Source organism: Geotrypetes seraphini, chromosome 1 (genome assembly GCF_902459505.1).
Source record: "Geotrypetes seraphini chromosome 1, aGeoSer1.1, whole genome shotgun sequence".
NCBI classification, from domain to species: domain Eukaryota; kingdom Metazoa; phylum Chordata; class Amphibia; order Gymnophiona; family Dermophiidae; genus Geotrypetes; species Geotrypetes seraphini.
In genome coordinates, this window is record NC_047084.1 from 493,027,668 (window position 1) to 493,044,942 (window position 17,275).

A 17,275-nucleotide genomic window follows, 5' to 3' on the forward strand; every position below is an offset into this window, starting at 1 on the left:
CAGGACGTCCAATAGTATCAGCACGAGAATCCCTTCTGGAACGAACAAGCAAATACATAGATAAAAAATTGCAACCTTTTTTGAAAAATATTAAGTCTTATATTCAAGACACTACACAATTTTTGCAAAAACTTAATGACCTTGAATCTGATATCCCCAAAGATTGCATTTTGGTAACATTCGATGTCTGCTCCCTCTATACAAATATCCCCCAAGAAGAGGCCCTCCAAGTTCTGGAAAGTTTATGGAATTCTCAATTAGACTTAGATAGTATTTCAGTACATTTTTTAAACGAATTGAGTGCGATTGCTCTAAAAAATAATTATTTCATCTTTAACGGAGATTTTTTTAAACAACTCTCCGGCATCGCGATTGGTGCTTCTTTTGCACCCACAATAGCTAACCTTTATATGTCATGGTTCGAAGAGACTTTCATCTATACACTACCAGAATTTCAATACACATTAAAGTGGTGGCGCTTCGTAGATGATATATTTTTGATATGGACAGGTACATTGCAACAACTCCAAGATTTTGATAAATTAATAAATCAGTGTCATCATTCTATTAAAATTCACTATGTCTTACAACATGAGTGAAATAAGCTTTTTGGATGTTTTAGTCCGATGGAAAGGAAATAGTCTAGAAACTACTATCTATCGGAAGTGTACGGACAGAAATACATTACTGAGATTTGACAGTATGCATCCAGTTCATCTTAAAACCAGTATTCCTTTTGCTCAATTTTTGAGATATTGACAGATTTGCAATACTAAAGAAAGCTTCGTTCATGAAGCCAAGATTTTAGAACAAAAATTATTATCTAGAAATTATCCATATTCGATAGTCAAAAAAGCAAAAAAACGAGCATTTAATAACCCTAGAGAATCTCTCTTGGACTATAGAAGACCCCAGGATGAAATAGAGGTCATTCCATGCATAGTTAAGCAAACTCAAATGTCTCAACAAGTTATTAAGAAGTATTAAAAACATCTTCCTTGTTTTGAAAATAGAAAGTTTATCTTTCCTCAATCAAGAAATAAAAACTTGAGTGACTGGTTATGTCAGATTTGATTATAATGAAAGGGAAAGTACATTGGGACATAGTTCATGTGGACACTGTTCTAACTGTAAAGTAATGGCCACAATCTCCAACTTTGTCAACCCCAGTGAAGATAAGAACTATGTTTTAAGACATAGTTCTACGTGTCAATCTGTTAACATTGTTTATGCAATTCAATGTCCTTGTGACCTATTGTATATAGGCCAAACATCTCGCACAAAAGCTGTCTAAATACACGTAAGATGACAGCTCCTATGATCACTCATTGTGTTCAGTTTGAACATAAATTTGAAAATCTAAAATGCTGGGTGATTGAAAAATTAATTCCATCTTTGAGGAGAGGAGATATTAAAAGATTGCTATGGCAGAAAGAGCAACAGTGGATCCACCGCTTGCAAACAATTGATCCTCATGGGCTGAATACTGCCCATGAGTGGCAATCATTCTTTTGAATTGACTTTTTTGGGATACTATATTATAAATGCATATTTAGACTCTCTTATTATTTTCTATCCCCTCCGATTTTAACTGGTGCTTAGCAATTTACGCATCACGTGCTGTGATGATGTCACGACGCCCAGCTCCTTCATCTTTTTGAACGAGCTGGGCGCGTCTCGCAGTCCCGGAGCCATCTTGAGAGGTGTCCGCCCTATCATTGGTGTCTTACAAAAGCGTGGAGAAGATTGGACATTAATGGATCCCCTGAAGTAGCCAGTTTGGCGAAACGGAAAGACTTTTCTGTCGGGAGAAGAAGTCAGATTTTTGGATAAGAAGATTTCAATTGAGAATATTTGGAGATAAGTGATTCCATTCCCTTCTATATCTGACATTAGTACTTCGGGTTCCATGCTGTCAGACCCTATTTAAAGCCTGAATTGGAGTTGTTGCCTCCTTTTATATTTTAGATAGATTGGGCTCTCATTCACTTTTTTGATATTTGAAGATCAACGGAACACTAAGAATATAAGGCTTGTTACACATGAATGAAAATATTGCACATGAATGATTGAAAGTGAAATATAATTGTACGGAGTTTTTTCACAAACCTGTGATGATGCAAGCGGCTTAGGGTACTTGTGTAGTCCCGGCTGCTTGCAATTGAGGTTTGTTTTTCTCCATTTTTTCTGAATTTATGATTTGTTTCACATAAAATTGTGTTATGTCCGTTTATCGATCTTTTTCTATGTGGTATGGATGAATGAGTCCCTTCTACTAAATCTAATTTACAATACGTTTTGAATCATATTATCATTATTTTATACGATTGTATCCCTTGATACATTTCTGTAAAAATGGTCAGAATTAGGATGTTTTCAACCTGGATGTTTTTCTCATTGAAAATGGGTTATAAAGTTAGACGTTCTGGCAGCTTAGATGTCCCGGTGGCCAAGACATCTAAGTAGACGATTAAAAAAAAAAAAATTTATATTTGGATATTCAATTACCATTCGAAAATGACCATTTTGGTAACTCCAACTCTGAACAGCTGGAAACATCCAAGTTGGACATAGGTCTTCTTTTACTAAGGTGCGCTGCCGCTAACCGATTAGCATGCACTAATTGATTTAGCGCAGGCTAAACGCTAACGCATGCATGTTAGTCTATGGATGCGTTAGCGTTTAGCATGCGCTAAATCGATTAGCGCGCGTTAATTGGTTAGCGCACCTTAGTAAAAGAGGGGGATAGATTTTTTTTTCAAAAATGTCCCTCTTTATCAACAATATTTTGTCTATTTGTATAGTTTGCAGCTTTACACTGAAATTTATGGATCATAAGAATGGACATTCATTACAATATTATATTAAGAAGATTTGCATATTTCCACATTCCAAGTCTCTTCTCCTTGCTTCCATATTTCACTTATGATATATATATATACATATATATATTTTTTTTTTTTGCCTATAGTCTAATGTATCATATCAGCAGATAATTCAATTTAAATACTGACATCCCCTTTTTAGGGCTATTTTATCAAGCCATGGTAGCGAGTGTCATGCGACAAATTCACCAAAGCCCTTTAAAGTCCTATTTACCACGCCAGCCTGCACTAATTTGATAAAGAGGCCCTTAATTTCTAAATTTCTCTCCACTTTGATGCTCTTCATTTATTTTTTTGTGTGTATATATTTTATTTATTTATAAATTTATATACCATATATATCCTATATGGTTTGCATAACAACATTCATAAATATTGGACAGTACATACAAGTTCAATAATAAAAAGCAAAAAAAACTTTCATATTTTTTGCTTGTATTTTATAAAAAAATTTAAATTTAAATGTTAAAATGAAAAAAATCTCTTTGTGATTTTTTTTGTCTGATGAACTTAAGAAAATATTGTAACATTTTTATAGACTATAGAAGATTCTTTTTTTCTGACAAATCTAGGATTTGATTTGCTATGCACCATTCCATAACTATGAGAGGAAAAAAAAATCTTACTGGTCAATATTTAAACTCCATGTTCAGTGTTTGTTTTAAGTGCTGGCTATGGCATTTAAATTATTTAAGGATTCAACACCCCCTTTCTGTGAATATCCACTGCAGAGTGGGGAGTGCCACTGTTATCTGCACTTTCAATTCAAACCGCCATCTGGATACCTCTCCAGTAGCCATATTTCTGAGCAGATATTTACCTGGATAGCAGTTTGAATATTGCTATTCATTGGGTAACCTCTTGCTCTGTCCATGCACTGCTCACACACCATCCAGAGTTCCAAGGTGCTCTGTAAGGATATTCAGTGGCACTACTCAGATAGTGTTATTGAATACCCAGGTATAGCTGCAGCTGAGCCATTTATCCAGAAGACTGTCTTTAGTAAATAATATCCACTCCACAGTCATATTTAGCTGTGAATCAGCTTTCTGACAGCAATATGGAAAAAAAAATAAACTTCCTCCTAATTGCAAGACAGAGATGCATGAGCAGCTTCATGTTGCTGAGACACAGGAGATAAAAATGTGGCAGGCTGCACAATTATTCTCATTCATCAAGTTAACCGTGACACAGACTAAATAAAGAACATTTAACACCCATTTCCTAGCAGTCGAATGAAGACTTATTATCACAGAAGACAGACTTCCCGCTGCATAATTTAGACCCTTCAGCAGAGCATTCAAGTGGAAGAGGGCAAAACCATAATATGTATTTCTCTTACCTGGCCTGAGCTCTGCACCATCGGGGCTCAGCATTCCCTCATCAAGGGGGATGTCCATTCCCACATCCTCTGATACTGATCTAAATAGAAAAGGCAAAATAAAAAGAGTGATAGTTGCACACAAGGGACAGCAAATGAGATCTTTCATATAGCAGCTCTGTTTCAGGAAACTATGCATACAAACCCAATACCAAGGAAAGAGTGTTTCATTGTGCTACTTATTAGAGAGTTTGTTGGACATCCTGATGCATTTTAGAGTGTTTTATGAACAGAAATAGCTCTTGTGCTTTCACTTTTTCCATCTCTCTGTCTACCCATAACACTGACATGACAGGTGGAGAGAGGCTGTGGGCAGGTGGGCAAACAAATCAAAAATGCTGCTGAGGAAACCACTATCAACTAAAGCAGGGCTCGAGAGACTCCAAGAAGAGAGTGACATGGAGACAAATATTTTCCCCGTTCCCGCAGGAACTCAATTTCTCCGCCTCGTCCCTGTAAGTTTTGTCGCCGTCCCTGCCCAATTCCTGTAAGCTCTGTCTTATCTGCACAAGCTTCAAACACATTAAAACCTGCACAAGTTTCAAACACATTAAAATCATATTTGTTCGAGGCTTGTGCAGACTTCTGCCCATACTGGCTCCACCTTTGGAGGTCCCAGAAGACATTTTGAGATTAGAGCCAGCAAGAGCAGGAACAATCTGCACTGCTCCTACCCATATTGGCTACAATCTCAAAATGGCTGCCGAGACTCCATTAGGATATCCCAGCAGTCATTTTGTCATCAGAGCCAGCTTGGGCAAGAGTGACTGGGAATGCAGAATCCCTGAAGAGAATAGGTTTCTACAATACTCAGTTTGGGAATCACTGCCCAAGAACAACCACCCATCTACTACTAGGACAAGAGAACAAGCATGATTGCGATAGATCTTTCCACGCTAACAGAATCTTTTACCTTAGTCATACACACAGAATAAGGGATCATAAGTTTGAAAGAAAAACAAGTAGGCAAAAAAAATGAAATACAAATCTCAAAGAGCTAGACTCTGTTCTCAAAACAATGCCATAAAAAGAAAATAAAAAATGCATTTCCTACAGTACCTTGCAAACTATCCAAGAGTTGTATATTTCTCATAGGTGACACAGTCTCATCTCTATAAACTGAACTGTTTTTAAAATTCTACTTTTGTTGACTACGCATTTTATTCTTCTAATTGGATTGATCCCAGTTTCTTTTTTCCACTTTTCATATATCAGCCTTTTAAATTTTGGGTGGAAAGGGACTGGAGGTTTTGATAGTGTTGCAATGAGGGGATGGGTAGTCTTCTTAATAGCTAGGCCCTGGATAAAACTATTTGGGTTAGATAACACAGGAAACCTGCCTCCTGGATTCATGAGGACTTGAATATGCTTATGCACTAATTGCAATAATCCTACCACAAGCAGCATAGGATGCAATGCCAGAACCAGAGCAGCCACTAAATAAGAGTAAGCATCCATCTAGGGCAGTGCTTTTCAACTCAGCCCTTGGAGCATGCCCAGTTAGTCATGTTTTCAGGATATCCATAATGAATATGCATTGGATAGATTTGCATGCAATGTGTCCTTGGTATACAAATCAATTTCATGTACAGTAAAACCTTGATTTGTGAGCATAATTCGTTCCAGAAGCATGCTGGTAATCCAAATCATTCGTATATCAAAGTGAATTTCCCCATAGGAAGAAATGGAAACTCAGACGATTCATTCCACAACCCAAAAACTTTAATACAAAATACTATACGTACTTGTATTGCAAGACCTCGCTCATACACTCCTGCAGCGTCAGCGAGAGAAGAACCATTGTCTCAGTTGTGATGATGTGACGCGTGTATACTGTATGTATTCATATTGCAAGGCTTTGCTCGTTTAGAAAAGACACTACACTCTTGCAGTGTCAGAGAGAGAAGAACCATTGGCTCAGTTGTGATGTGTGTATACTGTACGTACTTGTATTGCAAGACATTGCTTGTATATCAAATTAAAATTTAATCAAATGTTTTGCTTGTCTTGCAAAACACTTGCAAACCAAGTTACTTGCAATCCAAGATTTTACTGTATATTCATTTTAAATATCCCAAAACTCTTACTGGCTGTGTGTGTCCTGAGGACTAGGCTGAGAAGCACTTACCTAGGGCAAACAATTTGGGGAAGGGAGGGGGCAATGGCCTGGCAATCAGTGTGTCTACAGAAGACTTATTGCAACTGGCTTGGGGTTTTGAGCATCTGCATGTACTCAAGGCTTAACAGGCCCCCATCCCCTCTGAACTCCCTTTCTCAGAAAAGGCAGGACCCAGCAGGCCTTGAGCATAACCAGATGCTACTACTTGAAAGGGTCCAGAGAAGAGCAACTAAGTGGTTAAGGGGCTGGAGGAGTTGCCGTACAGCGAGAGATTAGAGAAACTGGGCCTCTTCTCCCTTGAAAAGAGGAAACTGAGAGGGGACATGATCGAAACATTCAAGATACTGAAGGGAATAGACTTAGTAGATAAAGACAGGTTGTTTACCCTCTCCAAGGTAGGAAGACCGAGAGGGCACTCTGTAAAGTTAAAATGGGATAGATTCCATACAAACTGGAACACTCTTCCAGAGGTTGTTATAGGGGAAAACACCCTCCAGGGATTCAAGACAAGGTTGGACAAGTTCCTGTTGATCTCAATTAGGGCTCTGGTCTTTGACCTGGGGACCATCACAGGAGCGGACTGCTGGGCGTGATGGACCACTGGTCTGACCCAGCAGTGGCAATTCTTATGTTAAAACACCATGCCAGCTGTGATGAGTCTTCTTTAGACACATTCATTGCCATGTCAGTCCTTTCCTGGAGTAGTTAGGGAAGGCAAGGGAAACCACTGAATACCTGCAGGGGAAGGGAAGGAGTAGGGTTACCATATTTTTCTCTGGGAAACCCTAGGCACATGATCTGACCCTGTTCTCCCTCCAGCCATACCCTGTTCTGCCTCCAGCCATGCCCAGTTCTGCCTCCAGTCCCGCCCCATTCTGCCCTAAGCCCCACCCCCACAAACTTCCTTTCTTCTTCTGGCAAGTTCCAGCTGTGTCTGGAGGGCCTGGAACATGCACAGATTCTCAGAGGACCTCCAGGCCGGAGCTCAACGGGGCTTTCTAAAAACCGGACAAATACTGGGTTTTGGAAAGTCTGTCTGTTAGCCCGGACAGTCCTCTAAAAGAAGCCATGTCTTGGTTTTCACAGACATCTGGTAACCCTAGGAAGGAAGAAAGGAAATATATGGATACCTCAGTGGGTGGGGAAGGGAATAGTAGAAAGATGCTGGACCCTCAGGAAGAAGAAGTAGGAAAGGGATACTGGATAAATTGGAAGCAGGGAGGTAAGGAAGATGCTGAACACCTGGAGGATAAGGTAGGGAACAGGAAGAAAAGGGAAGGGGAGATTCTGAACATTGGGGGAGGGAGAAGTAGATGACAGAATGTTCGCTATGGTGTCAGATACCCTTGGGCTAGCCCAATGCATTGTTGGGAGACTACTCAATTTATATAACTGCTTTTATAATAGAAGAAAATAAAAACATTTCAGTGAAACTGGAGATGAGTGAAATTGTTTAAAAGACCTGTCTAAAATGCTCCCCTCCAAGATTTCAGATCAATGTGATATATGAATTGACTTGTAAAGATTTTGCAAATTTTTCGAGGCTATGATTTAAAATATTTGATATTCTTTGGGTTGTAAGTTTAAAGGACATGGAGACAGCAAACACAGTTTGGATTGGCTACTTAAATAGTAATGAGTTTGCTATCATAAAACTGAGGAGGTTTGTTGGGAAGAATGGAAGGATTTTTGTTGGGATAAAAGTTGGTTCATTACTTGAAGAAATTCATAAAACTTGTGAGAGGAGTTAGTTTGATGAAAGTAAGACATAGGGAATAGGACTTTGGAAGAGCTTCATTAACTGAATAGGGTAAAACTCAGTAAATTGTTGACTTGTATGAAAGGTATGCAATTGTAGCTTATATATATTATGAATTTGATATACCACCCTGGCATTGACTGATCTAAGCGGTTTACAGATAAAGGAATGTAAATAAAACTGAAAATGGAAAGGAACTCCATAAATTAGATAGCACAGAGAAGGTAGATCATAAGAATAGCCTTACTGGGTCAGACCAATGGTCCATCAAGCCCAATAGCCTGTTCTCATAGTGGCCAATTCGGGTCCCTAGTACCGGGCCAAAATCCAAGGAGTAGCAATATTCCATGCTACCGATCCAGGGCAAGCAGTGGCTTCCCCCTTGTCTTTCTCAATAACAGACTATGGACGTTTCCTCCAAACCTATCTTAAACTAGAGAAGACAGACAAATAGAATAATTATGACAAATCAATCACAATGTTAAAAATCTGTATAAAAAATAAAAACATCCTAACCCATTACATTAAAAAACGGAGTCAGGCAGTGGTGCCCTGATATTGTCAGTTGTAAATGAGTCGATACAACAAGCTTGCTTACCTGATAGCTTGAAAGAGGATGTAAAGTAACTATCATCCAGCACAAATCTAGCCCAAAGGCCCTCCTTTTTCAGGCTGCTTTTTATCTTTACAGGTTAATCTCCCTGTCATCGACATGCTGATTTTAACCATTTTCCAGAATAAAATCAATGTCCTAATTTTCTTATTTGTCCTGAATAATTGTAAGCTCTACAGAGGACATAACATAAGAATACTGGGTTAGACCAATGGTCCATCTAGCCCAGTATCCTGTTTCAAACAGTGGCAAATCCAGGTCACAAGTATCTGGCAGAAACCTAGTTCCGTCCATCCCTGCCCTAATCCCACCCCCAGTCCTGCCCTAGCCGCTTGATCTTGTCCGTTGCTCCCCGCTGCCCGCTCTTGTCTGCAAATCACGTCAGGCAGAGAAGACAAAGTGCCGGGTTTTGAAAAGCTGTCCGGGAAAATCCGGACGTCTGGTAAACCTACAAATAATTGTAACACTCTATGCTACCAATCCCAGGACAAGCAGTGACATTCTCCATGTCTATCTTAATAGCATATTATGGACTTTCCTCCAAGAACTTATCCGAACCTATTTTCAACCCAGAAACACTTACTGCTTTTATCACATCCTCTGGTAACGAGTTCTAGAGCGTTCCTATTCTTTGAGTGAAAAAATATTTCCTCTTATTTGTTTTAAAGGTAGTTCAATGTAACTTCATTGATTGTCTCCTTCTTTGTAATTTTTGAAAGAATAAAAAAATTAATTCACTTTTACCCATTCTGCATCACTCAGGATTTTGTAAACCTTAATCATATACCCCCTCAGCCCTCTCTTTTCAAAGCTGAAGAGCCCTAAGCTCTTTAACCTTTCCTCATTCAAGAGGAGTTCCATCCCTTTATCATTTTGGTTGCTCTTCTTTGACAAGATGCCTCTTAGGGCCTGATTCTGTATAGGATGCCGGTCTTGGCGGCCGCCTAAGAAACGACTGAGAATTGTGTACCAGCATGCTAAGCAGAATCATGTCTACCTGAAAGGACAGATGCCTTACCCCCTCCCACCCTCCACCCCCATTCTCTAACCGGTGCCCATGTCAACCAGCACCGGTTAGAGAATTGCTCTTGCCTGATCGCAAATTTAGGCAATGAATCCCTTGCCATCAGCTGATTGCAGCAGAGGGATCCTCGATCAGCTGAGCTGGCAGGACTCCCTGAAATTGTGGCTTTGGGGAGTCCTGCCGGCTCAGCTTATTGGGGAAATACCCCTGTCACGATCAGTTGAGCCAGTTACAGCAGAGGACCCCCCCCCCCCAGAAATCCACCCTTGAAATCAGCAGGAGGAATGCTCACTCCTTCCTGCCATCACCCATCCCTAAAATCAGCATGAGTGATGCCCACTTCCTCCTGCCTAAAACCTACCGTCACACACCCCTGAAATCAACAGAAGCGATGCTCACTCTCTCCTGCCTAACACCTGCTGTCACCCACCCCCGAAATCAGAAGGAGGGATATTTTATTAATGATTGTACGTGGCTCTTCATGAATAGATGGTTATAAATTTCTACTCCTAAGATTTGGGATTGTAATTCTAATGGGAAATCTGTGTCGTCTATTGAGGTCTTTGGAGTGTAGTGTGGGTCAGTCGCAGGTCCTAGCCATAGGAATTTGGTTTTGTTCTTATTTATTTTGAGGCAATGGGTTGAGGTCCAGTTTACTATGATGTGGACACATTTTTTGACAGCAGTGAGGGTATTAATTAATGCATCCATTACAGGTAGAATGATCACTATGTCTTCCGCATAGGTGAAACATTTTATTTGTGTGAGATCTAGGTCAGCTCCCAAGGATTGTATTAGGAGGTTGAACACTGATGGTGAGAATGAGGATCCTTGTGGGACCTCATTTTGAGGGTTCCAGCTATCAGAAAGTTCCTCATCCTTATGTATCGAATAGTGTCAAGTGATTAGGAAGTCTTGGAACCAGGAAAGGACTGGGCCGCTGAATCCAAAATTGCTGAAGATCTTAGACATTTGATTGAAGCCTTCTAGGTCAAATGTACTGCTTAGGTTAGGCCAAATTGGATTATGATTGTGCTGTGACCTTTGCTTAGTAATTTTTTTCTGTAGTTACTCGCGCCGTTGTGCTGTGATTTTTCCTGAATACCGATTGAGATGGGTGAAGGATATTGAAGCAAGTGCCGAAAAACAGGACGCTGAGCTGATGCCGCTGGCGCCATCAGTTCAGCGGCCCGGCAACCTAACCATCGCGGCAGGAGAGATGCCTCATCTCCCCTACCGCAATGCCATCACTCCTCTACCTGAACTGCCGCGACCCGCGGCAGTTCCGGTAGAGGAGTGATGGCATCGCGGTAGGGGAGATGAGGCATCTCTCCTGCTGCGATGGATCACTCCCCCCCTACACCCCGACACGTTCGGGCCAGGAGGGAGTCCAAGCCCTCCTGGCCCAGGCGACCCTCCTAGCTCCACCCCCCACTACATTACGGGCAGGACGGATCCCAGGCCCTCCTGCCCTCGATGAACCCCCCTCCCCCCCAATGTCCGCCCCTCCCAGAACCCCCGATCGGGCCCCCCCAGCCGACCCACGACCCCCCCAGACGACCCCCTGACCCCCCCACCCCATCCCCCTTCCCCGTACCTTTTCGTCGTTGGCCGGACAGACGGGTGCCAAACCCGTCCGTCCGGCATGCAGGCCACCGAAGAATGGGGTCGGATTGGTCCAGCGGTACCAAAGCCCCACCTACTGGTGGGGCCTAAGGCGCCTAGGCCAATCAGAATAGGCCCAGGAGCCTTAGGCCCCTCCTGTGGGCGGGGCCTTAGGCACATGGGCCCACCAGGAGGCGGGGCTTTGGTGCCCCTGGGCCAATCCAGCCCCATTCTTCGTTGAGCTGCATGCCGGACGGACGGGTTTGGCACCCGTCTGTCCGGCCAACCTAAAATAGGTACGGGGAAGGGGGGTGGGGTGGGGTGGGGGGTCGTGGGGTTGGCCGGGAGGGTTGCGGGTCGACTGGGGGCCGATCGGGGGTTCTTGGGGGGGGCGGATGTTGGGGGGGATGGGGGTGCGTCGAGGGCAGGAGGGCCTGGGATCCCTCCTGCCCGTACTGTAGTGGGGGTGGGAGGCTCACCTGGGCCAGGAGGGCTTGGGCTCCCTCCTGACCCGAATGAGTCGGGGTGCCGCGGGTGCCTGGGGCAAGAGGGCTTGGACTCCCTCTTGCCCCGATGTTATCGGGGGGTCGCGGCTTCAACGGGGCAAGAGGGCTTGGACTCCCTCTTGCCCCAATATCATCGGGAGGGGGGGGGTCACGGTTTGACATTGCAGGAGGGCTTGGGCACCCTCCTGCCTGGATCGTTGTTGGGGGGGGGGGAGGATTCTGTAACCGGTGTTGTTTTTGACAGACACCGGTTACAGAATCCAGCTTTTAGGCGAAGGACTGGCTCCTCCTTCGCCTAAAAGCCCTTCTGTTGGACGTTTTGTGGTTTTTTTTCATTATGGTTAAAAAGTGTAGATGTGCTGTGGGGGTACTTTTAGACGTAGTGGAGATTAGGCGTTTAGGCAGAGGAAGGCCATAATCAAAACATTGAAGTATGTTTTGATTATGGACACTTTCCCTGCTTCTGGGTTGAACGTTTAGGGACTTAGGCCAAAAGGGGACTTAGACGTTTTTTTTATTTTGCCCCTCCACGTAAATATAGGACCACAAACTAAAAGTTCTAATATATACAAACAAAACCCTAAGATGCCAGACTCTGCATGTAGAGAAACAGAAATACATTTCTTCCTGAACAATGCAAAATATAGATAGCAGATGTAAATTCTGAAAACTGACACATTTCAATCACTAAACTGAAAATAAAATCACTTTTCCTACCTTTGTTGTCTGGTGATTTTATTTTTTTACTCATTTTTTCCAGTCTCTGGTGGCACTTCCTTCTGTTTGTGCTCTTAACTCTGTTTCCAAGGTCTTCTTATCCATTTGTTGTTTTCTCTCTACCTTCTATTCTACATCCATCTTTTGCATTAACTTTTAATATTCAACTTTCTTCCATTTTTCTGCTTCCTCCTCAGATCTATCCATGTTTCCATGTCTTCCCTTCCCATCTATCCATGCACATTATTTCCTCCCTCTCTCTGCCCTTCCCCACCATCCATGTGTGCCATCTCCTCCTTTTTTTCTCCCCTATTCCCATCTATCCATAAACAGCATTTCTTCAATCTCTCTCCCTTTCTTCACCCCTCCCATCCCTGTGCACCATGTCTTCCCTCTCTCCCTTTCCCCTCTATCCCTATGTACCATCCCCTCCTTCTCTTTCCTTTCCCTATGGTCTGATATCTGTCTTCCCCCTTTCCTCCCTCCTATGGTCTAGGATCTTCTTCCTACAGTCTGCCATCTCTCTTCCCTCCTTTCTTTCTCTCCTCCCCCCCTTTGTGGTCTGACATCTCTCTGTCTTTCACTTCCCCTCCCCCTATCTTAGTCTGGAATTCCTCCTTCCTCCTTCCTTTCTCTTATCTGACACCTCTAGCTTCTTCAGCACCCCCCCCCCCTTCCCCATCCAGTGGTCTGACATCTCTCTCCTTCCCTTTCCCCCTCCAATGGTTTGGCATCTTTATCTGCTCCTTCCCTTCTCTCCCCTGGAGGTCTGGCATCTTTCCTTCCCTTTTCTCCTCATCCCTGCAGTCCAGCATCTTTCATACCCTCCCCATGCTATCCCTTCCCCCCCCCCCCACTGAGATCCAGTGCTTGCTCACCTGGCACTGCTGTAATTTTTCAGGCTGTTGGTAGCATGGCTGAAGTAAACACACTGCCTTTGGCGACCCGGAAGGTTTCTTTCTGGTACTGCTGTCCACCTATGCGGGGACAGGAAGCAGTAGCACAGGAGGAACTTCCAGATCTCCGAAGGCAGCGTGTTTACTTAAGTCATGCTGCCGACAGCTCGAAGAGTTATAGCAACACCAGGTGAGCAAGCACCGGATCTCGCAGTGAGGAGGTGGGGTGGGGGGAAGGGCAGGACTCTGGATAGGTGCTGTAGGGTTTCTAGATGTCCAGTTTCCCCAGACAAAAGTTATAAAATAAAAATGCCACCCAGACTCCCAACAGAGTCCTCAAAAAGAGGGCATGTCTGGGGAAACCCGGCCATCTGGTAACCCTAATGAAGGGACTAACCTATGCTGGTTCCATTCTACTCCTACGGCAGCAGGAAGTATACATTAAAGGGGGTGGTGGGACCAGCTGATCCTTGCTGAGTGCGTTAGCATGAGATAATTGATGGCTGCTTTTTCATTTTTGTTTACTGCTGGCACTCAGCAGCAGTAAGGAACCACTGAATGAGGAGAGAGAGGTTTGAGGGGAGGGTCAACCATGGGGGAGGCAAGAAGGGTTGATGAACAAGGAGGGGGGGAGATTCTAGACTATATGGGCAAGGAAGAGTAGGGAGGCACTCCATCCTCCAATGTTTGGAGGGAGCAATGCTCCCTCACCCCCACATAAGCCATGCTCTTGTGAAATAACAGGGGAATTCTCTACCGCTTGATCTGAACATGTGAATTTCCCTTTTCACATACTATCTAAAATCTGCATTTAAAAGCACTTAATATATTTGATACTGCACGAAACATCTAGGTACTTTTTGAATACTGACCTATATATATATAATATACAAACCCTACCCAGACATAGCACATTAATTTTCCACTTTGCTCACTGCCCCATCTGAAATAGTTTGTAACCTGCCACACAAGGGTCAGACACTATGATTTTGTTTTTCTACTTCCTTATTGTCTTCACTCACTGAAGAGGATAAAGCGGAAAAAGAGATCAGAGCCTGCCCCAGAATTAAAATACAGCTGCCTGGCTCATGTACTGAGGCACCAGATACCCTGTTCACAAAGATTCCTTAGTCTGGTTTTCGCTTGCTTTCTTTTCTGTAGAAGCAGCGGGCTATTAAAGCAGAGAAGTGATTTGCATGACGGTCTCTCTAATTGCATGAAAACACTTACCTTCTAAAGACCTGAGTACCTCTCTCTTTTTCCACTCTGTTGAGGATAACAAGGATGCCTCAGTATAATTTCCACATCTTATTTAGTAGCTCTTTGCTAGGAATACAGATCCTCCACCATTTTCTAGTCACATGACATGTTGGGACTTCTAAATAAGGATGATCACCTGCCTCTTGCTTCCCTGCTACATTCACTAGCTCTGGCTGAGATGATGAGAGGACGCTGAATAGGGCTTTGGCTGTACATAGCAATTCTCAACGATTTCTGTGGAGAGCTGTCAGGCAGTAATAAACCATACTGTTTTGTGCCCGTAGAGTTTTCATCTTTCGCATGCTTTTCATACCAGCAAGATACCATGCTATCTAAAATATTAATAAAGCTGTTCTTTGTCCTATCAAAAATTATAGAAATAAATAAAATGTACATGTTAAGGTACATTCTGGGACCATGATGACTGTGTTCATTAACGAGCTCACGCAAAGGCATCAAGATTTCTAAGTGATTGGGAGTGCCAAACACAATAAAAATGATACCTTCCTGGACACATTTTATAAAATTTGCATTTCAATATAACATCAAACATCACCAGAAAAAGGAAATTTTGAAACACAGCGAAACAATCACTTAAGTAATAGAGAGGTCCCATGCCAGCAGGGGAGAGCCAACGGAGGAGGGCTGCAGTCCGGCCATCGGACCAACGGTTGGCTCGGGGCCCGTTCAAGCTGGACTTCAGTTTTGACTGTTTTGATTTTATTTTCAATTCTTTTTAGTTTATAATATATTTTTTAATCTCACTTATTGTTTTACCACTTATTTTGTTTTATTTTATCATTCAAATTTCATTTAAATTTCTCCAGAATTCTATTGCTTCAACGGTTCTCCCTCTGCATCTATTCTTATCTCCCCTCTTTTTTCAACCTTTCAAAGTCCTTTAGATCATTGTAATCTTATTAGAATGTTTATTTTCTTATTTTTTTCTCATCTATTCTCTATTTTATTTCTTCATTACTCTACTAATTGTCATTTTTCCAGGTACTTTAGTTAGATTGTGAGCCTTCGGGCAGTAAGGGAATTTCTAAGTACCTATTTTACTTATAATTTTAATGCACCCTATTGTCTATTTTTCTGTAAACCGCTTAGAATCCTAACGGAGTTTAGCGGTATATAAGAAATAAATTACATTACATTACATTTATTAAGGCGCGCTGGCCGATTTAGCATGTGCTAACTGATTTAATTGATTTAGCGCGCGCTAAATGCTAACGCGTCCATAAAATATAATGGGCACATAATGGGCATGTGCTAAATCGATTAATGCACGCTAAATCAGTTAGCGCACGCTAAATCGGCTAGCGCGCCTTTGGTAAAAGAGGGCGATAACGTACAACATAGTCCACAATACTAGGAGAGGAAACCAAGAGAAGAAAAAAAATCATAGGAAGATGGATATCTAAAGGCAAAATACAAAGATTAAAAAGAGTGAATTACCTCCGCTCGAATATTGCACAAACCTAAGTGAGTAATGAGTACTGGATCTTCATGTAAGAGCAACACCTTTTCCTTCTAAAAACAACCTCAGTTGGTTGAAAACAATAGGAATAAGAAGAGCAGACATGTTCTCTGTCATGGGCCCAAAATGGTGGAATTCTCTTCCACAATATATTACAATCGAAAGAGATTTACATTCTTTTAAAAAATCTTTGAAAACACACCTTTTTAAAGACACTTTTAATTCTTAATATTATTTAATCTTTTCTTAGTATTTTAACTTTTAATCAAACCCTTTCCCTTATGTTTTTTCCCATATTTGTTTTCCTAACTAAGACAGATGTAATCTTTTCCCTTTCTTTCCCTCCATCTCAAGTTTGTCTTGTCTTAAATTTATGTTATTGCATTTTAATTTTGTATCTCTATATTTTATGTTTTATTTTGTACATCGCTTTGTAAACAGATTTAGCGATAAATCAAATGTTAATAAACCTTGAACCTTGAACCTTGTCATGTTCATAAAATATATAGCGATTATTCTAATACAAAACAAAACATTTGCACAGAAACCTACTTTGGAAGGATCAATACTTATTGACTGTTCCTTCACTTAAATCCATCATTACCCACAGACAATACATTTTTTCAGTTACAGCCCCTCAACTGTGGAACGCCTTACCTATTTATATAGGGGAAGAGAGACATATCCAGAGAAGAGCAACTAAATTGGTAAGAGGTATGGAAAACCTTTCATACACTGATAGCTTAGATAAGCTGGGGCTTTTCTCCCTGGAAAAGCAGAGACTTAGAGGAGACATGATAGAAACCTTTAAAATCCTGAAAGGCATAGAGAAGGTAGACAGGGACAGATTCTTCAGACTGAGGGGAGCCACAAATACAAGGGGGCACTCGGAGAAATTGAAAGGGGACAGGTTTAGAACAAATGCTAGGAAGTTCTTCTTTACTCAGAGGGTGGTGGACACATGGAACGCGCTCCCGGAGGCTGTGGTAGGGCAGGGCACGCTACAGGGCTTCAAAGAACGTTTGGATAA

The 17,275-nt window shown here is 42.0% G+C and overlaps 1 protein-coding gene across 9 annotated transcripts in view; it reads right to left on the minus strand.

Moving 5' to 3' along the window:
• PRUNE2 (prune homolog 2 with BCH domain) overlaps positions 1-17,275 on the minus strand; it is a 447,750-nt gene that overhangs the window by 110,954 nt on the left and 319,521 nt on the right. For all 9 annotated transcript variants that reach the window (XM_033927022.1, XM_033927014.1, XM_033927006.1 and 6 more), the window contains one exon: positions 4,228-4,307. In XM_033927022.1, coding sequence (XP_033782913.1) covers positions 4,228-4,307 — 80 coding nt within the window. The remainder of the gene's footprint in view (positions 1-4,227; positions 4,308-17,275) is intronic.